The following is a 21,724-nucleotide window of genomic DNA, read 5'->3' as shown; positions in this document are numbered from 1 at the left end:
CCTATTTAAAGGTGCAGCTGGACCGCACTGAATGGGGATCAGATTTGCCAAGTGTTGAAAGCCATTTAGAAAATCATAAAAATGTCCACCGAGCTATTGAAGAATTTGAATCTAGCCTTAAAGAAGCTAAGATCAGTGAGGTATGTGAATTTAAAGTCTGTATGTATATATTTCATCCCAGCTTCTGCTGTGCTCTTTCTGTTAAGACCCTGTTGTCACAGGATAAAAGATAGATTGCCAGTGAATCAGAATTTCTTAAGATTCCTAACCTGCTGTCTTTTTATCCCATGTTATAGATCCAGATGACGGCACCTCTTAAACTAACTTATGCAGAAAAGTTACACAGATTAGAGAATCAGTATGCAAAACTCTTGGTAAGTTTTTTTTAACTTTCCCTTCCCTTTATATGGCAAAGATGTGATTCTTACCATGATTCTCCTTATAAAGAATACATCCAGGAATCAGGAGCGGCACCTTGACACACTCCACAATTTTGTAACTCGTGCAACGAATGAACTTATTTGGTTGAATGAAAAAGAAGAGGAGGAAGTCGCTTACGACTGGAGTGAAAGAAACACCAACATAGCCCGGAAGAGAGATTACCACGCTGTGAGTGTAGCTTCTGTGGCTGAGTGTTACAAGTGCCTCTCAGGGTTTATCTTTTCCTAACGTGTTTATTTCAATTAGGAATTGATGCGAGAACTTGATCAAAAGGAAGAAACTATTAAGTCAGTTCAAGAGATAGCGGAGCAGCTGCTTCTGGAAAATCACCCAGCCCGGTTAACCATTGAGGTGAGTCAGAAAGTGTAATATGGATATTTGAATGTTACCTTTCAGATTCTTTTATTGTTTGTGGATAAATAGAAAAATGCAAACTATCAAACTTTTACTACAACCTGGCTCAAAAATAACACTTCTGACAAATCTGATGTGCCTTCTGCTCTGCGTGAAGCGTGTCACCCATTTATGTCAACCCCTGTGGCCAAAGAGATGCAGGACAGTAACTCTGAAGGACCTTGTCCTGTCAGGCTTTGACGTTAGTTTCTTCCCGACCACTTGATGTTGCACGAGGTTATAACCTTGCTGGGTACCATTCACTTACCTAAAATGGGGGAAGTTGTCCCTAACTGTAAAGTTGTGTGAGGAGGAGAAAAGTGTACTGTTAGCTTAGTTCAGTTCTTGATACATAGTAGGTTCTCAAGAAGTCCTAGTTATTATTATTTCATTTACTAATCCTGTCCATGATCTGGCTCTGAGAGGAATGTCCTCAGGATGTAACACACATTTCAGACCCGGAAGGGGAGGGCTGACCTGGAGTTTATCAGGCTGCCTGTGAAGTGCAGGTGGGGTGGGGGGGTGTTTAATTTTTAGGCCTGATATCTGCTAGAGTTAGTGACTTTCTAAATGTGCTGGAGGTTATGTAAGAGGGGGAGAAGTATCAAATGTGGACAGTTGTATACTTCAGAGGAAGAAAAATGAAACTGTGCTTACGATGGGATGTGCTTACAATGAGGAAAGGGATCTGAGAATCTTTGTTCCCTAAAATAAATTGTCAGGACACAAAAGATTCATGAAATTCTAGACCTCCAGTCTGGGGAATGTTACAGTTGCCCTTTTCATGTAAAAATGTGGTTTTCATCCCCAGGCAATGCTACATAGAAATGTTAAGGACCTAGAAGAGTGGGGCGGCAGGTGGGGAGGAGGGGAGCACTAGGGAAAGGAGATTAGAATCATGACGGGTCTGGATATACTTTTATACTATGGTCAACTAAAGGTGGGGTATTCCTTAAAATAGAGAAGTGACAGCTGCTAGGAAGTGCGATTATAGGTTGAGACTTCTGATGGGCGTGGATGAAGTGGATGTGAACTTGATTACCTTTAGGTAGAGCTGTTAGTCTAATTAACTAAGAGGCTGTGGAAGGATAAAATTAAGCCTTAGTCATCTTTATGGTTCTTCAGGCCCATCTAATGTATTGTAAGCGATGGATAGTAGTTAATTATCAACACTATTTTGTATTTTATGAGGAAAAGAAGCTAATAATTTAACAATGCACAATGTGTATTTTATAGCCAATTTACTCTAAGTAGCTTAATTGGAGGGAGCACGTAACGTGATCAGGAAGTGTTGCCAGATTTCCACGGTTGCCTTGTACGTTCCATCCAGAAAGCTGCCTGGACCGAGCTCAGCGGCCTGTTTCTCCAGGAGGGACGGTCTTACGTAAGACAGTCGTTAGAGCAGCTAGGCTGCCCTCTTCTGGAAGCCAGGGAACTGCACCTTAAATAGGAAAGAGTGTTTCCTGTTTCCCTGTAAGTAGGTGCCTTTCCTACAGTATTTTTGAAGAGGCACCTTGTACTGAATAAAGATTCAAGTAAAAAACATTTGAAATAAAACTTCATAGTATTATTTCTGATATGATCCCATAATTACACTGATAAGGGATTGCATAATCTTCTCCACCCTTCCCAAACAGTCCCAATAAAACGGATCAGCCCCACTCCTGCCAAGAGCTTCAAGACTAGTTTTGGAAGCAAAACCCAGGAAAAAAACTACACACCATGTACTTTGGTGTCAGAAGGGGGATTTTATTATCCAATAATACAAAAATTCAGAAAACAGACAGAGGGAAATGGAGTGAAGGGGGTGTATCTGAGGATTCCACACAGGAAAGTGTTGGATAGCTTGCATCCATCTCAAGTGTTAAAGAAGTCTGCCTGGAAAAACAGCCCCGGAGTTAGCATTTTTCATATATGTGACAAGAAAAACGAGTCAAGAAACTGAAAATTTGAAAGAAATTGGACTGATTGAAAAATGTATGCTGGACAGCAATAGAGACACAGATGTATAGAACAGTCTTTTGGACTCTGTGGGAGAGGGTGAGGGTGGGAGAATGGCATTGAAACATGTAAATTATCATATGGGAAACAACTTGCCAGTCCAGGTTCGATGCATGAGACAGGGTGCTCAGAGCTGGTGCACTGGGATAACCCAGATGGATGGGATGGGGAGGGAGGTGGGAGGGTGGTTCAGGATAGGGAATACATGTACACCTGTGATGGATTCATGTCAATGTATGGAAAAACCAATACAATATTGTAAAGTAATTAGCCTTGAATTAAATAAATTTATATTAAATTAAAAAAAAAAGAAAAAGGTATGTTTAAATTTTTAGGACTGGCTTTGTGCAAGTGGGGATGTTTAGCTTAGCGGGACAGTTCACGTCCCTGCTTCTCAAGTCTCTGTTAAAGGCATCTCATCACCTGTGTAGACCGTCGTCTTTTAACCCTGAGAAGCCTGGGTGTGTCTTGCTGTGCAGACGGCAGTGGTGACTGTGTTTTCCCCGGCAGGCCTACCGCGCGGCAATGCAGACGCAGTGGAGCTGGATCCTGCAGCTCTGCCAGTGTGTGGAGCAACACGTGAAGGAGAACGGCGCTTACTTCGAGGTATGGAACAGTCACCGTGTCGGCGGGTGGTACTGCAATTTCAGCTGAGTTACAGGAACCATTTCCATGGTGTAATGTTGGGATGCATGTATGTCTGACTGGGGGGGAAAGAAACCAAAATGTCTTCATTGTAGGATAGAAGGGTTATATGTCCTTTAGGATAAATGGGAGCATTTTAGTAAAGAAGAAATACTTTAAAAACCACTTAAAATGTCAGAAAATCTTAACTTTGTCCATGCTTGTCTTTTTGAGGAACAATTTTACTAGGGGGAGCTTTTTTCCTATTCTTCAGAAGTTTTAAAATATTCTTGCAATTTCACCCCCGCTTAACAACTGTTTGGGCTTCCCTGGTAGCTCAGCTGGTAAAGAGTCCGCCTGCAATGCAGGAGGCTCTGGTTTGATTCCTGGATCAGGAAGATCCACTGGAGAAGGGACAGGCTACCCGCTCCAGTTTTCTTGGGCTTCCCTGGCTCAGCTGGTAAAGAATCCACCTGCAGTGCAGGAGACCTAGGTTCAATCCTTGTGTTGGGAAGATCCCTTGGAGAAGGGAAAGGCTACCCACTTCAGTATCCTAGCCTGGAGAATTCCATGGATAGAAGAGCCTGCCAGGCTATAGAACATGGGGTCTCAAAGAGTCAGGCATGACTGAGTGACTTTCACTTTCATTTAACAACTGTTTATGTGTTTATAGATGTTCTAAAGTGAAATAAATGTTCAATCAAAGTAATACAGAGCCATGACCACAATATAGACATAAACTTTGTTCTGTAGATGTATTATTTTTCATATTCTTGCCATTGTGGTTTATCACACGATACTGAATACAGTTCCCTTTGCTATACCAGTAGGACCTTGGTGTTTATCCACCCTGTGTATGATAGTTTGCACCTGCTAACCCCAGAGTCCTAGACCTTCCTTCTCCCACCTTTCCTTCCCCTGGGCATCCACAGGTTTGTTCACTGGAGGCATAAACTTTGGACACTTAGCATTCACTCATCATCATCCAAGTTCAAGAGTTGGTGTTTGGTTAAGGGAAGGACTCTGGAGAAGAAGTCTTGCGGCTCCTTCTGTTCCCATGTAGGAGGGGTACACACAGGGCTCTGGTACTCAAACCTGACACCTGGGGGCTTTGCTGACGTTTCATACACTGTAACTGCCAGTTTTCATCTTTTGCTAGTTTTTCAATGATGCCAAAGAAGCCACAGATTACTTGAGGAATCTAAAAGATGCCATCCAGCGGAAGTACAGCTGTGACAGGTCCAGCAGCATCCACAAACTGGAGGACCTCGTTCAGGAGTCAATGGTATGAGCAGGAAGACCCCCGGGCTTCGTCAGTGACGCGTAGTGGGGCTGGATGCGTGCCTGGTTGCGTTTCTATGCGTGGAGCTTCGCATTTTATTGGTACTCTTGGTGTTTCCGCCTCACTCAACCATTTAAACATTCAGTTTTAGGATTTTTTTCTTTTTGGCAACACAGCAGGAGTATTGTTTGATGTGATTGCCTTAGTATTTTAAAATGCTCTCAGTGCTTTGTGTGTGAGTATGTGTGTTTAGTCATTTATTCCATAAAGACTTGTCAGTATTTCTAGACCCTAGACACTATTTTTAGTGCTGGGACTGAACACAGCAGACAAGAACCCTGCCAGGGGTGGGATGCAATAAACATGATAAATTAGTACAGCACAATATATGTAGTCTGTTAGATACTGGTAAATGTGAAGGAGGAAAGAAAGCAACCAGACAACACAGGGGGAGAGTGGGCAGCGAGGGGCTGACGGTTCAGACAGAAGACTCTTCTGGGGAAGCTGCATTTGTGCACAGCCCTAAAAGAACAGAGAGTCCACGCTGTTTGCTTCTAAAAGCCTTCTGATTTATTCCTCAGGAAGAAAAAGAAGAGCTTCTGCAGTATAAAAGTACAGTGGCGAGCCTGATGGGGAGAGCAAAAACAATTGTTCAGTTGAAGCCCAGAAATGCTGACTGTCCACTCAAAACTTCTCTTCCGATCAAAGCCATCTGTGACTACAGACAAATTGAGGTACTTTAACTCCTAGAAACAGACCTATTTCTGGCATTGTTCATATATCTAAAAAACAAGGTCATATTGCTCACTAGTGGTAAAGTTTTCCACTTTAAAAAGACAAAAAAATACCCAAGATTGGGTGTGGAAAGAGACGAATACCGCAGTGACCACATCTGGTTGTTCTGTTCTTCTTTTAAAACCAGATAACCATTTTCAAAGACGATGAATGCGTTTTGGCAAACAACTCTCATCGTGCTAAGTGGAAGGTCATCAGCCCCACTGGGAATGAGGCCATGGTCCCTTCTGTGTGCTTCACCGTCCCTCCTCCAAACAAAGAGGCGGTTGACCTTGCAAACAGGTTTGTGTGCATTAGCTGCAGATGTAGGGCTGGCTTTGGGGGTCTCTGAAGGTTAAAGAAACAATCAATGCTTTGGCAAGGCTAATAGAATATGAGTTTGAGCAAACTCCCAGAGATAGTGAAGGACAGGAAAGCCTGGCATGCTGCAGTCCATGAGGTTGCAAAGAGTGGTTAAGACTTAGCGACTGAGCAATAACAGCACTGGATCAGAAGGACCTCGAGCTAGTAAACCTGGGATATGTCTCAAATACAGAAAGAAACCGTCACACGTGTTGGTGGGGAGTGGAAGGGCTGAATCTGAGTTTTCGTCCATGTGTTTCAGAATTGAGCAGCAGTATCAGAATGTCCTGACCCTTTGGCACGAGTCTCACATAAACATGAAGAGTGTGGTCTCCTGGCACTATCTCATCAATGAAATCGACAGAATCCGAGCGAGCAATGTGGCTTCAGTAAGTGCAGATCTGCACGTCCACCCAACCTGTCCCAAGATTCAGGCTCTTGTCATGAGGAGTGGCCTTTGTGTTTTCCCTTGAGTAGGATGAGGTCCAGCAGATCCATGATAAAAGTCATTTACTCACTGAATATCTGTTACATGCCTGTTTTATATGAGGTACGTTCTAAGAGTAGGGGGATCTGGAAATCCCATACTTCATTCAGGATTTCCGTTTTCATTGGGAGACATAGTATATAGTGTTTGGGCATATAGACATAGGTGTAGTTTGATTCATTTATGAAGTTCTGTAGTCTTGTTTTCCCTTCTGTTTTAAAACCTAAAGTTGTGAATGAAGAAAAAATTAATTTCCAATGATTTTCTATTTATGACTAATATAAACTCATGTCCCATGAGAACCACTTGAGATCAGTCCTATTGAAATTTCACCCTTAATACTATAATGGATCATTGGTCTTCTTTAGATAAAGACCATGTTGCCTGGTGAACATCAGCAAGTTCTGAGTAATCTGCAATCCCGTTTTGAAGATTTTCTTGAAGATAGCCAGGAATCCCAAATATTTTCAGGCTCAGATATAACACAACTGGAAAAGGAGGTTAATGTGTGCAAGCAGTATTATCAAGAACTCCTTAAATCTGCAGAAAGAGGTAAAGTGTGGGAACCCTTGCCTTTTTTCCCCATGGGTGTTTAGTCCAGGCCCGTTTTCTGTTATCACTGGGACTCTCAGTCTTAGGTGTATTATGTCACTCAACCTGTAATAGGTAGAGACAGTTACTGAAGCATTAAATGGATGTTTGTGGTAGGAAGATTCAAGAAGGAATTCATTTTTTTCCAAATGATTAAATAGTAAAAAGCTGCCAACCAAGTTGTATGACAGTGAATTCTTAATGCATCTACTTTTAACCATTTTCTCTAGTTTGCAGTGTAATGTTCAGAATGAAATTTTAGTTTCAGACAAGTTTCAATTACTTTTTCATATGTCAAACTTGGATTTTTTAAAGAATATTTTTTTTAAGAGAAGTTTTAGATTCACAGCAAAATTGAAAGCAAAGGGCAGAGGTTTCCTATAACCAAACCTGGATTTTATATAGGGGTTGAAGGAAAAGATTTTGTCTTGTTAATGTTTGTTAAATATAAATTTTATTCCAAATTCTTGACATCCATAAAACTTAGAGACCAAAAACACTTTAGTAGTAATACTCTAATTTTTTAAAAACATTATTCTTATAACTAATTTGCTACTAATATATTTCACATTTTTGTGAAAACAAAACAAACCAATGTATTACTTTCCTCAGACATCTTAAGTCAGATGTTGGTACTTTAAGTGGCATTAGGGAAGTTGTATTAAGTCTTTGTAAATTGTAAGGTCCACAGTTTCAAGGTTTATATCCTTGGTGTGGGTTTGTGGTGATAACTGGTAACATTAGTCTGACTGGCTATGTCTCAGTAATGGTAAAATTGCCTTATTAAATCATGAACAAAAACATCCAAACAACAGAAAATGAGGAATTTTCTAAACATCATGTTTACTCTCACAGAGGAGCAAGAGGAATCGGCTTACAACCTCTACATCTCTGAAGTTCGAAACCTCAGGCTTCGGCTGGAGAGCTGTGAGGACCGTCTCATCAGACAGATCCGCACCCCACTGGAGAGAGACGACCTGCATGAGAGCGTGTTCAGGATCTCGGAGCAGGAGGTGAGCCTGCGAGGGCGTGGGCCGAGGTCAGCACAGATGGGGTCTCGCGACCTTCACCGCTGACCCTGTGACCCCTCACGCGCGCTCTGCCGGGGCCACCTTGTGAGCTCTGACTGTGCCCATGGCTGATGGCAGATGAGGATCCGTGGTTCAGCTCTGCCTCGCAGTGGGTGAATGCGGAGCACTGCGTCCTCGCAGTTTACATGGAGGCTGCAGGGCCTCTCCGTCGGGCACTTGGTGACGCACAAGCCCTAAACTAGGTGTTTGGGCCCGAGCGCTGTGCGGTGAGGGAATGACTGGTGGTAAAAGTGGACTGCCTCGGCTTCATTTCTTTGGTAAAGAAAAAATAAAAATATGTAAATGTTTTGCAGCTAGAGATGATCATACTAGGTGAAGTAAGTCAGAAAGAGAAAGACAGACACCATATGATATTGCTTATGTGTGGAATCCAAAATAGGACACAGATAAACTTATCTACGAAATAGATACAGACTCAGACACAGAGAATGGACTTGTGGTTGCCTGGTGGGGGATGGAGTGGGAGTGCTGGATTAGCAAGTGCAAACTGTAGGATGTATACAGTGGATAAACAGCAGGGGCCTGCTGTACAGGACAGGGAACTGTCTTCAACATCCTGTGATAAACCGTAATGGAAAAGAATAGGAAAAAAGGATGTATATATGTGTGTAACTGAATCACTTTGATGTACAGCGTAAATTAGCATGACATTGTAAATCAACTATGGTGCGGTTTAAAAAAAGAATACGTATTTACCTCTAGAGTAATAATGGGAAATATGTGTTTTTAAAGTGTTTGAAGAAAGAGGCCCTGTCTAATCCTTATGTTTGTTCTTTGTCGTGTAGAAACTAAAGAAAGAACTGGAGCGACTTAAAGATGATTTGGCCACGATCACAAGTAAATGTGAAGACTTTTTCAGTCAGGCACCTGCCTCTGCCTCCACGCCCGCCTTGCGGTCTGAGCTCAGCGTGGTTGTCCAGAGCATGAACCATGTCTATTCCATGTCGTCCACCTACATAGAGAAGTATGGAACCACTGCCTTGATGGAAATCATCTAAGCTGACTTCATATAGCTGCCATTTATATACAGATGCTGTTTGGCTAAAAATGTTAATTTTTAAGAATATAAAAAATTATTTTCTTTTCTTCATTTATTTTTATTTTTAGCTGTGCCAGTTGGTGCTAGTGGTAAAGAACCCGCCTGCCAATGCAGGACACATAAGACATGTGGGTTTGATTCCTGGGTTGGGAAGATCCCCTGGAGGGGGGTATGGCAACCCACTCCAGTGTTCTTGCCTGGAGAATCCTATGGACAGAGGAGCCTGATGGGCTACGGTCCATCGGGTCGTAAAGAGTCAGACACGACTGAAGCGACTTTGCGTGCACGCATGGATTTGCTTTCTGCGTGTGGGCTTTCTCTAGTTCAGCCAGTGGAGGCTACTCTTTGTTGTGGTGTGTGGGTTTCTCGCTGTGGTGGCTTCTCTTGCTGGGAGCACAGATTCCAGGCGTGTGGGCATCGCTAGTTGTGGCTCAGGGGCTTAGTGGCTCCACATCTTCCTGGACCAGGGATCAAGCCCATATCCCCTGCAATGGCAGGTGGGTTCTTACCCCCTGTACCACCAGCGAAATCCCTCAAATTTTTTTTCTTAGTAACAAATATGCTAAATATTTCTGTGGATTTATGATGCTTCTTCATGCTGAAAGGGAATGAGCGTCAGAGACGAAAGCATTAATGATCTTCTCACATGTTCCCTGTAGTTTTGGTAGCTCAGCTGTTACGGTCTGTTGAACTTACTTTCCAGTCTTGGTCTAAAGTAGGTTTGAAAGAAGCCCCTCTTCTGTTGGAATCTTCTGCTGAAGACAACTTGGGGGCACGGTGTGGATTCTATTAGATTGTTGCTGCTACTGCTGCTAAGTCGCTTCAGTCGTGTCTGACTCTGTGCGACCCCATTGATGGCAGCCCACCAGGCTCCCCTGTCCCTGGGATTCTCCAGGCAAGAACACTGGAGTGGGTTGCCATTTCCTTCTCCAATGCATGAAAGTGAGAAGTGAAAGTGAAGTCGCTCAGTCGTGTCTGACTCTTAGCGACCCAATGGACTGCAGCCCACCAGGCTCCTCCGTCCATGGGATTTCCCAGGCAAGAGTACTGGAGTGGGGTGCCATTGCCTTCTCTGATTAGATAGTTAGTGGGATGTTAATCTCTTTAAAAAAATTTTATTGAAATATAGTTGATTTACAAGGCTGTGTTAATTTCTGCTATACAGCAAAGTGACTGTTACATGTAGATATATTGTCTGTATCCCTTTCCATTATAGTTCATTACAGGGTGTTGAATACAGTTCCCTGTGCTGTACAATAGGACCTTGTAACCATCCATCCTGTAGTGATAGCTTGCATCTGCTGACCCCAGACCCCCACTGCACCTTCTCCCGGCGCCCCCTCCACCTCCACAGGGCTGTTCTCTGTGCCTGTGAGTCAGCTCCCGTCTCACAGATGAGTTCCTTGCTGTCGTATTTTAGGTTTCACATATAGGTGATACCGTGTGGCATTTGTCTTGTCTCTTCCTGACTGACTGAGCGGGGTGTGAACCTTGTAGTAAAAACTGTCTTTGTGCCGGCATGAGGACCACACTGCATCACCCAGCCTCATGGTGCGTCAAGGCTGTACTGCGGGGAAATAAACACTTAACAGAAGGGGTGTTGTTTAATTATCTTTTTCAGGTTGAAAACGGTCAACTTGGTGTTAAAAAACACTCAAGCTGCAGAAGCCCTTGTCAAACTCTATGAAACTAAATTGTGTGAAGAGGAAGCAGTTATAGCTGACAAGAATAACATTGAGAATCTGATAAGTACTTTAAAGGTATGCGTCTCACTGCTGGCTGTTTTTTAAGACTGTGCTCTAACAGTATTTCTCTAGAGCTTGGCTCAGGTCTTCAGACAAGCATTAAATATCTGAACTTGAATACCTCTCTATTCATTCCATATCTTTTCTCTGTAATACTATGGCTTACTGTAAATAAGTGTGTTGATTCATTTTTAGTTTGAGATGAGTTCTTTTCATTTGAAGTTTTTACCTATTTGACAGTAGATTTTTATACTCTGTTCATGTTGGCAGCAAGAGGAGCTGAAACTTAAAAGTAAATTGTTTGTAATTAGATGCCCTTGCAGAAAGAGACAGTTATTTTAAGAAATTAAAGACGTGAATAGACTAATTAATCTAAGAAGGAAAAGGACTGATAGTTGTACTTGTATGTTTCTGTCCTTCCACTTATAAAGCCCTGAGTAAAGATATTGTAAAACAGTTGTGAAAAGTTGTTTCAGTGATTTTTAATGCACATGTTCATTTTAAACAATGGGATCAGTAGATATATAAAAAATAAACAATGAAAAAGACTTACTGAGTTGGCAGACTTACTTATGGAATATGTTTTATTTTACTGATGTGCAAAATCTATTAGGCTGAACTTTACATATAATATTGTTATTTTTTTTTTAGGTCGAAGTACAGCCAAATATGACAATTTTATAAGGTTCAACCTAATGTAATATTTTGTATATGAAATATATTCTTTCCATTGTCTGATTTTATGTCAGTCATTTGTAAATGAGTTGTAAAATTAGGCAAGTTAAGTGTTTACCTGGTGAGCACCTTACACATTTTTATAACTTTGTAAATTGTTCCATTTTAGCAATGGAGATCTGAAGTGGATGAAAAGAGAGAGGTCTTCCATGAGCTGGAGGATGAGCTACAGAGAGCAAAGACCATCAGTGATGAGATGTTTAAAACCTACAAAGAGCGTGACCTTGACTTTGACTGGCACAAAGAAAAAGCAGATCAGTTGGTTGAGAGATGGCAGAATGTTCATGTTCAGATTGACAACAGGTTAGTAGCCTTTTCATTCAGTTTTAGCTCAGATTTAATCTCTATATTCTGGGTAAAGTCTAAATGTATTAGGCTTTCTACCCCCATATGTAATTCATTCCATAGAACAGTTACTTGTGTTAATTGCAAGAGCTGCATCTAATTACATTTCTTTTTTATAGGATGGCCTTGAGCAAGATGCTTAACTTCCAAATGAGTACTTCTCAGTTTTGTATTATTACAATTATTGATGTAGTCTGGCATTTGTAGTGTTAATCTACTTGCATTTTCTGAAGGAAAAAACAATGCAGTTCTCTAGTCATTGCTAACTGATAATATCCAAATAACCATGACTTAGTAATAGGAGCATGAATCATGCATTTCCTAGGGTGGGATGTAGTATCTATAGTAGGCAAGAAGGGTAAAAGAAACTGAAATGGCCTGATGTTCATTCTAGCCCAAAGATAAAAGAAAGTCAAGATCATTTGCCCAGTGACTGAAATAAAGAAGTGAAAGGAAATGGGATAGTTTTGGGGACGAAATGGAATAGTGTTCTTTCTCATTCATTTTTTATGTTTTTATTAATGTAGCTAAAATGCTTTTATAATATAGTGCCATGTGTGACAAATACGTTATTTTTAAATACACAGTAGCTAATCTCTAAAATACATGATCTGTAGGTTTAATGTAGTGGCTTTACAGTCATGGAGACTGGGTGTTCAATTACAGCTCCTGAAACGTATTCTCTGAGTTCATGTTGAACCATTCATTGTAACCAGGTCATGAGTTCAGAAGTGAAACTGTCATTGCTACAAGCTTTGGGTCTTCAAGACTTGCTGATTGTTTCCAGTTTTCCTGCTTTCCAGCTTTAGTCTCTTGGATTTGCCTCTAGAGCAATCAGTACTAATAAACTGCACAAGTCCTGGAGAAAAGTAATTTGTATTCAACCCACAGCAGTGCAGGGGCCCTTGGAAATTGGCCTAGGGTGCTTCAGCCTTGAACTCTGGACACTCCCCTGTGGTGGCACTTAGGACAGTTAGTTTGTCCCTCCCTCCTCTTCTGCATGTTCCACCTCCCTACTGGTTGCTCTTGAAAACTGGCTATTCTGTTGTGATCCACTTAGGTTACGGGACTTGGAAGGCATTGGCAAGTCACTGAAGTACTACAGAGATACATATCATCTGCTGGATGATTGGATCCAGCAAGTTGAAACTACTCAGAGGAAAATTCAAGAAAATCAGCCTGAAAATAGTAAAGCTCTGGCCACACAGTTGAATCAACAGAAGGTATGCAAACATAGCTCCTCATGGTTGTGTCTGCATTTAGTCACTCATGACCTTGACCTTCCTTTCTTTTGTTAAGACAGTAGGTCAGCAACTATTTCAAGGAAGACAGGAGTAAATCATAAATGTTAAAAATGTGCTCTCAGACCTATATACATTACTTCTTTGATTTATTGGAGGTCAATTTTGAAACCATAAGGAATAAGAAAGTTTCATGTTGGGACAGTTCAAGTGTCTAATGATCATTGAGGTTAGATTAGGACCCTACATTTTAAAAAATGGTTAGTTGTAGAAAATTAAACAGCCACGTTTGACAGAGTTAAATGCTGTGAGATTTTTGTTCCATCTTGAGGGGCCAGTAATTTCTAGCTCTCTTTAGGTCAAGATTAGGATTAAGGAGCAAAGGGTTTCAGGCCTACTTGTGGATAATTCCCACGGAGTTTACTAATTTCTGCTTTGGAAGCCCCACGAGGGGGTGTCACGTAGTGGCTTGAACTTGAATGTTTGAACTTCACCCATAAGGCAGATGACATTAAGTGCAGTGGGGTAGAAGGAGTTCCCTGGCAGTGCAGTGGTTAGGAATCTCTGCTTTCATTGCCGAGGACATGGGTTCAATCCCTGGTGTGGGAACTAAGATCCCATAGGCCAAGCAGTGCAGCCAGATAAATTAATTGATTAATAAAGGCTGTACTTAAAAGTAAAGTAGGGTAGAGAGCTGTAGTCTTAAGTGATATAGGTATTAGTGCCTGAGATCTCAAGTTGTTGGACAGCATAGAATTCCTTGTTGCTTTTCTGCTAACCTGTGTGCATTTATAGATGCTGGTTTCTGAAATAGAAATGAAACAGAGCAAAATGGACGAGTGTCAGAAGTACGCAGAACAGTACTCCACTGCGGTGAAGGTGAGACTAGTTCCTTGCATCAGATTTCACGTTCAGGTGTTCAGGGGGATGTTTCCACAGTGCTCTTTTTAAGCCTTCACGGGTTATTCAGTCTGTGTTGAAAAGTGAAACAGAGAATCTTCACTGTCACCTGTTAATTCTTCATGGAAACCTGAGTCATGTGAAAACCCCTGCTTCTTTACGTCTCTCTCCGTGTCCCACACACTCACAGCTTGCCCACACCCCCATGTACACCAGGAGAAAATGTAGCTCTGTCATCTGCCTCTTTCTGCTTCGCTTACCCCTTCCTTCCCTTACCCCTTCAGGTATTGCTGGAACACCCACCTAACCCTAACCCCCTTGCCTTACCCCTTCAGGTATTGCTGGAACACCCACCTAACCCTAACCCATTAGTCTGGGTTAGGATTCCATGTGAGTATTGCTGCAGTATTCCATGGAAGTATTGATGGAGTGTCCCTGGAAATATTGCTTGAATATCCATGCAAATATTGCTGTGATATTCCATGGAAGAACATCTCCCTTAGGGATGGTTCCCATGTGCTCTGAGTCACCCGCCACATCTCGGCTCTGGCCATTCGGATCTGCAGTCCCATTTTTTATCTAGAAGAAGGGGAGACTGAAAATAACTGGCACGTTGTTCCTAAATGTGTCCATGAGCTCCTAAAGGGACTTAGGAACTTTCCTGACCACCCTAAATGTTTCTGATTTTTATTACCACCTTGGAAACATCTCAGGATTGGATTGATTCCTGAAAATGTGTTTTTGCAATATTTTTTATTTAAAGTCATTCAGTGAAACTGGATTCCCTTTCTCTGCATCAAAGATCACTATAGAATGAAGCGTTAGTGCTTTGCCATGGTTAATCTTACCGATTTCTTCATGCAGGACTACGAATTACAAACGATGACCTACCGGGCCATGGTGGATTCGCAGCAAAAGTCTCCAGTGAAACGACGGAGAATGCAGAGCTCAGCAGATCTCGTCATTCAGGAGGTGGTGACCGTCTAGAGACAGGGAGCATGCAAAACAGAGAAGCGGCACTCTAGCAGTTTTAGATTTATATATTTGTATTATGGTGAAATATACATAGTAGAAAATTCACCATCTTAATCATTTTTATGTGTAGAATTTAGTGACATTCAGTACCTTTGAAATGTTGTACAACTTTGATCACAATCCAAGTCCAGAGCAGTCCGTCATTCCAAGTAGCTACTCTTTACCTATAACAATACATTTTGTTGAGAGTTTTAAGAAGCTCTTTGAAAATCCTCATTCAAGATGAGTGAATTGCAGAGAATACTGAATGCCTGTTGCTCCTATGTGGTTATCATTACTAGGAGTCATGAGCTTCCCTGCCCCAAAGCCTAATTAATGTTTTAATTATTACTTGGTGCTTGCTCAACTCATTTAGGGCAAATGGAGATTATGTTTCTATTATTTTGTTTTTCTTTACTTGTAGTTCATGGACCTGAGGACCCGATACACGGCTCTGGTCACCCTCATGACACAATATATTAAATTTGCTGGGGACTCATTGAAGAGATTGGAGGAGGAGGAGGTAACCATTAACCATGGGCAGGTCACTGGCAAGGAGCCATGAGGTGGCTTCATGATAAACTCACATGGTTGAGATCTGATGTATAAGTGATTAGTTATAAAATTACAGTGAAAAACAGTAGAGACCTGGCATTTTTTAGATTGTTACTGAGATTCTGTCAAATTGAAAAGCATTGCAAAAAAAGAAACAACCATTTTGGGGAACAAAAGAAAAACATTTTTATTTTCTCTCTAGGACTCTATCTAATATGAGAGGGTTAATGTCATAAATGGCTCTGTTTACATTATGGAATGTAGGCAGTTTAGCAGAATTTTTTCCAGTTTTCTTTGAAGTATAGTTACTACTGTTAGGATGTCTGCAGAAATATTACATAAACAAATTTGTTTTATATCTTTTAAATTAATTTACATCTTCAAGGATTTAAAACAGAAACACCATTAAGTTAGAAGTAGCAGGTATTTATACAAAATGGTAATGCTTTTTAATAATTGAGGTGTTTTTTTATTTTTGTCAAAAAGATATGGTATATATTAAAAAGACTCTGTGCATTTAATAATATATTCAGAATAGGGAGTTATTCATGAACGTATGTTTTTATAAGAGGCTATTATATCTAATTTTGAAGGTATTATGCTGTGCTTTGTCATCTTGATATACTTTCTATTCCTGACCTCAGAACAGACAAAAATAGTCAATCGAATGCTACAATAAGTAAAGTGTGGGGTATTGGCCATTTAAATTAGACCATTGTTGAAATTCTGAAGGTGATTGTACTTAGTTTAACTCCATTCATATAATAAGAGGACCAAAATGGTAGCAAATGTCTAATAGATGTTGCTTTCTTAGTTTTTAAAAAAAGTGTGACTACTTTTGTAAACTATTTCTGTCTGTTCAGAGTTACTAGCACTAACATCGCTATTTGCAAGTCTTTATAACTAACTACCTTTGGGCTTAGAAAGGAGAACCAGAGTATTTTCACATCCAAATAATTGGCATACACTTCTCATCTATGAAAGGTCCACAATTTTTTTACATTTTTAGTTTTTAAGAGATATTCCATTTTAAGTGGTAGGCAGATCTTTTAAATTGTATATTTAGTAGTTAAAGGTAAAATAAAATAAGTTAAGGCTTTCCTTTATTACTATGTATGTCTGATTGTACACATATGAGCCACTTTGCTCAATTTATCTGATGGGGTAGAGTACCAGAAGTTGATAGACCCAAAAGATATTTCAAAAAGCCTGAAATATATCTAAATTATGCTTGTCATCCTTTGAAATGTTAAAGATTTATATTGAAGTGAAAGTCAAAATAATATAGTTTATGGAAGTCTGTGAAAGGACTATTATAATTTAAAATAGATTTTTAAATTCTTTATTAAAAATTCACCACTTAAGGGTCTTAATAATGGAGTATCTTATAAAAGATACATAGCTCAATTTTCAGATTCCACAAAGAAGTGTTTCTGAAACTGGGTGTCTAAGACCCACATGCGAAATCTTGGTCAGAGAGCAGAATTTTCCATAATAAACATGGAATCAAAGAGGGAGCCATGTTAATTTCAAAGATAATACCAAATTAGCTACAGAAATATTAGTAGGGTATCTGTAATGGATATTTAATGGATAAAGAGATTTTTCTAGTCTGTGTTGACAGCAGAATATATTAATTGCTGAGATTAAGACAGCACGTCTCCTTGGGAAAAATTTAGTTAAAACTTGAAGTTATTTTATGTGAATAAGTTTGAGATACACAAGAGAGGAAATCAGTAATAGAACTAAATGATCTCTAGTAATTTTTCTGATCTTTGCTTAAAAAGATTATAGTTATCTAGGCAACATGAGATTAGCAGTCACTTAAATGATTCCAAGACACTGAGAGTTTAACTTCTTTTTTTCTTTTCCTGAGAGAATTTTCATTTTTTTTAAACCTCAGACTATGACCAAGAAAAAAAAGAAAGGGATCAAAACTTCTTCACAATAGCTAAGTTGGAAAGGAAATTTGATGAGAAATGAGAAAGACCCTTTTAGAAGTTGTCTACTCAAAATATTAATATATGGAATACTTTTAATGTCTAAGCAGATAAAATGCTTCAGTGTCATTAAGAGTTGACCCTGATAACAAACAGAGCACTAAATATTACAGACTGTGATGAGATTTGTTTTCATATGAATTCTTACTATAAATCATATTTAGGTTAGCAAAGGAAACAACCAAAATTCTCATCAAAATTATTGGCAATCATGTTATGAGAGGATGCAAAATAAGATGTGTGGTCTGATTCTTAAGATTTACTAAGGCGTTTCAATGAAAATAAAACCTGCTATTTAGAATAATTTCCCTCCTTCTGTTTAAGTTACTTCTAACTATGATGATTTTTAACTGATAATACAACACTAATAAGCTTATGATGTTAGTAAAGAGAAGTTAAATGTGATTATAAACTAGCTGTGATCACATTGTTCTAGTCAAGTATATTCCTCCCAGCTGAGATCGATTTGTAATCAATAGAGTGAACAAATTTTCTTAATTGGAGCTGAATTCCTAAGTATACTTTTATAAGCATTTATATTTAACACATATCTTTATGTTTGTGGAGTTATCTGAAGGTACTTGTCAAGGTGGATTCATATGGGCCATGTCATTAATGACAGGAACAAAGTCTGTGAGTATATGAAGCGTGTCTTCTCTAAAGCACCAGGACTATGGCTGCCTTTGCATTAGCAATTCTGATTATTGTAAGTATCATAGTAGGGCAAATATAAATTAGTGAGGAATTAGATTTTAGAAAATTATAAATTTTTATATAATTTCCTCCTTCCTCCTGTTAAGTATTGTTTCCTCAATTGACTCTTAGTTCCAAAGTTCTGTATCTTCTTTCTTTTAAATATCATTTTTAATTTCTTTTGGGCTAGAAACTGAAGACTGAATTCTCTCATGTCGTTCAGTTCCTATATGTTGTATGTTCTTAGCTCGTAGGACTAGGTTGTGTGTGAGAGTGCAAGAGGACTGCTGTGAGAATTGCTGTTCCTACTTTGTCATCTGCCTGTTTTGCATGGGTTTTCAAAATTACTGAGGTTTTCTAGACCTCAGTGTCCTCATCTGAGGTGAGAGTCAGGCTGTAAGGTTCCTTCTTGCTCTAAAATCCTGAGCTAGCAAATTTTAAAAGCAAAATTATTCCTAAGAGGCAAAAAAGAAAAAGAAAGATTCCTCGGCTTAGAAAAGCCGCCACACAGGGTCTGTGGTTTCCCCCCACTGCTGACTTCCTGAAGCTCTTTCTCTGGTGGCGGTGGCGGGGCTCGGGCTGCCTTGCGTCTCCCTCCCCGTTGTCGGTCCTTTGGCGAGCGCGGCTCTGGACGCCTGCAGACGGGCTGGGGCGGCGCGGGTCTGACCCTTCTGAACGTCTCTCGTAGATGCAGAGGCGTCAGGAGGCTTCAGAGCAAGGGGTGTACTCAGACCTGCTCCAGCGGCAGGAGGCGACCGTGCGGGAGAACCGCCAACTCGCGGGGAAGATCACAGAGCTGGAGAAGGTGCTGGCCGAGCTCGAGAGGCAGAAGTCCCGGGCGGAGCAGGAGCTCCCCAGAGTCCGGGAGGCGGCGGAGGACGCGCTGAGGAGGCAGCGCAGGGACGCGGCGGACATCGCGCTGCAGAAGGCGCGCGCGGAGAGCGAGGCCCAGCGGTACCGCCAGGAGCTGCAGGCGGTGGAGCGCGACCTGCGCGGCTTCCGGGAGCAGCTGGCGGAGCATAGCGCTGCCCAGAGGGCGCTGGAGGAGCGTCTGACCAGGAAGGACTGCAGCCTCCAGGAGCTCGAGCGGCAGAGGGGCGAGCTCATGGCGGAGCTGAGGAGGAAGAAGGCCCATGAAGCCGAGCTCCTGGAGCTGATGGAGCGGATGGAGAAAGACCTCACGTTCCAGAAGCAGGCGGCAGAGAAGCAGCTGGAGGGAAAGCAGAAAATCGACTCGGAAGCCCGAAGAACAGTAACAGAAATGCAGCATCCGTGCAGAGAAAGCGCGCACCCAGCTTGTCCGAATGCCGAGGCGAAGGACCTGAAGGAGCAGGTGGACGAGCTGATGGCGGCCAACAGGAGGGCCGAGCAGGACGTGAGGAAGCTGAAGTGTGAACTCGGCGCCCTGCAGCTCGAAAAAACCTCCTCGGAGGAGAAGGCCCGCTCGCTCAAAGAGAAACTGGATGAGACCAACAAGTCCCTGAGGTGCCTGAAGCTGGAACTGGAAAGGAAGGACCAGGCCGAGGAGGGGTACTCGCGGCAGCTCCAGGAGCTGGGCAGGCAGCTGACCCAGACCACGGGGAGGGCTGCGGAGGTCAGGCGGGAGGCTGCCGACCTCACAAGGATGAAGCACAGCTATGAGCTGGAACTGGAGTCGCTGCAGCAGGAGCAGGGCAAGCTCCAGAGGGAGGGGGACCGGATCAGCAGGACGCAGGCTGCCGCTGAGAGGAGCATGCAGCATCTAAACTCACAGGTTACTTCTCCACAGGATAGCAAGGTGTCCTCTAGAGAAAGAGCATGGTCCTGCCAGAGAACGTCAGATAACCTGAAAGAGCAGTTTGAGAAAAGTCACGCACAGTTGCTTCAGAATATTCAAGCCGAAAAGGAGAATAACGAGAAAATCCAAAAGCTGAAAGAGGAATTGGAGAGAAGTAATGAGCATGCGGACAAGCTCAGGCACAAGGTGGAGGAGCTCACCAGGCAGAATAACCAAACCAAGTTAACGATGCAGAGAATTCAGGCAGAATCGGCAGAGGTGGTCTTAGAGAAACAAGCCATCCAGCAAAGATGCGAAACACTGAAACTCCAGGCGGATGGTTTCAAAGACCAGCTTCGCACCACCACCGAGCACTTGCACAAACAGACCAAAACGGAACAGGATTTCCAAAGGAGAATCAAATGCCTGGAAGAAGACCTGGCCCAGAGTCAGCATTTAGTGAGTGAATTCAAGCAGAAGTGTGACCAGCAAGACCGCATCATCCAGAACACAGAGAAGGAGGTGCGAAGTCTGAGCGCGGAGCTGAGTGCATCCAAAGAGGAGAAGCGCCTCGGGGAGCAGACGGTGCAGATGCAGCGGGCACAGGTGCAGGACCTGAACAGCAGGCTGAAGAAGGTGCAAGACGAACTGCACTTAAAGACCCTAGAGGAGCAGGTGACCCACAGGAAGATGGTTCTGTTTCAGGAAGAGTCTGAGAAATTCAAGCGTTCTGCGGAAGAGTTTCGGAAGAGGATGGAAAAATTGATGGACTCCAAAGATATTACAGAACATGATATTTCGGGCATCCAGCTGGACTTCGTGTCTCTGCAGCGGGAAAACAGCAGGGCTCAAGAGAATGCCAGGCTCTGTGAGACAAACATCCAAGAACTTGAGAAGCAGCTCCAGCAGTATCGCCAGCAGATGCACCAAGGGCAGGATGGGCAGGCCCATCACTACCAGAAGTGTCGGAAGCTTGAGGATGAGCTGGTGGCCCAGAAGCGGGAGGTGGAAAACCTGAAGCAGAAGATGGACCAGCAGATAAAGGAGCACGAGCATCAGTTAGTGGTGCTCCAGGGTGAAATCCAGAAAAAGAACACAGCCATCAAGCCAGACCCTGAGATGGCAGGGAAAGAGGGTCCAGGCCCCAGGGACCTCCCCTCCACTCCCCCCGTGGCTGGGGTCCCTCTGCAGAGGTGGACTCAGGAACCACAGCCCTCGGAGGAAAGATGGCAGCGTTGGGGTGCAGAGCATGTACAGAAGGAGATCCAGGGCAGGCCATCAGGGGCTCCAGTTGAGAAAGAGAAAATCCAGCAGTGCTACTCAGAGTACTTTTCTCAAACATGCACCGAGTTACAGATAACTTTTGATGAGACGAACCCCATTGCAAGACTGTCAGAAATTGAGAAGCCAAGAGATCAAGCTCTGTATAGTTCCAGACCCGCCATCAGGTGTCAAGATGACAAGTGTGAAATAGATCTGGTGACGCTTCTGGCGCCCTTCGAGGTATTCCCTGGGTTCTGGGACTTTTACCAGTTACCCTCTGTCAGGTTTTCGCTCTTGTTTCTCTGCTAGGCTGTATTCTTTTAGCCATATTGAATGTGATTGGCTGTTTGTAGTTCCGACAGAAAATCATGCTATTATTTTCTAGTGATTT

The 21,724-nt window shown here is 42.2% G+C and overlaps 1 protein-coding gene across 21 annotated transcripts in view; it reads left to right on the top strand.

Annotated features, from left to right (window-relative positions):
• DST (dystonin) overlaps positions 1–21,724 on the top strand; it is a 514,655-nt gene that overhangs the window by 325,841 nt on the left and 167,090 nt on the right. For 20 of the 21 annotated variants that reach the window (XM_055571805.1, XM_055571789.1, XM_055571786.1 and 17 more), the window contains 18 exons: positions 12–140; positions 297–374; positions 448–609; positions 688–792; positions 3,346–3,441; positions 4,619–4,744; positions 5,323–5,475; positions 5,664–5,818; positions 6,141–6,267; positions 6,734–6,917; positions 7,812–7,969; positions 8,833–9,011; positions 10,708–10,846; positions 11,676–11,869; positions 12,972–13,134; positions 13,948–14,031; positions 14,917–15,024; positions 15,491–15,589. In XM_055571805.1, the coding sequence (XP_055427780.1) occupies positions 12–140; positions 297–374; positions 448–609; positions 688–792; positions 3,346–3,441; positions 4,619–4,744; positions 5,323–5,475; positions 5,664–5,818; positions 6,141–6,267; positions 6,734–6,917; positions 7,812–7,969; positions 8,833–9,011; positions 10,708–10,846; positions 11,676–11,869; positions 12,972–13,134; positions 13,948–14,031; positions 14,917–15,024; positions 15,491–15,589 (2,439 nt within the window). Of the gene's footprint in view, positions 1–11; positions 141–296; positions 375–447; positions 610–687; positions 793–3,345; positions 3,442–4,618; positions 4,745–5,322; positions 5,476–5,663; positions 5,819–6,140; positions 6,268–6,733; positions 6,918–7,811; positions 7,970–8,832; positions 9,012–10,707; positions 10,847–11,675; positions 11,870–12,971; positions 13,135–13,947; positions 14,032–14,916; positions 15,025–15,490; positions 15,590–19,002; positions 21,574–21,724 lie in introns of all 21 variants that reach the window. The other variant, XM_055571806.1, reaches the window with a different exon arrangement.

This window comes from Bubalus kerabau, chromosome 3, assembly GCF_029407905.1.
Source record: "Bubalus kerabau isolate K-KA32 ecotype Philippines breed swamp buffalo chromosome 3, PCC_UOA_SB_1v2, whole genome shotgun sequence".
Classification (NCBI taxonomy): Eukaryota; Metazoa; Chordata; class Mammalia; order Artiodactyla; family Bovidae; genus Bubalus; species Bubalus kerabau.
The sequence above is the reverse complement of the archived record's forward strand: the minus strand, read 5'-3'. Positions and strand labels throughout refer to the sequence as shown.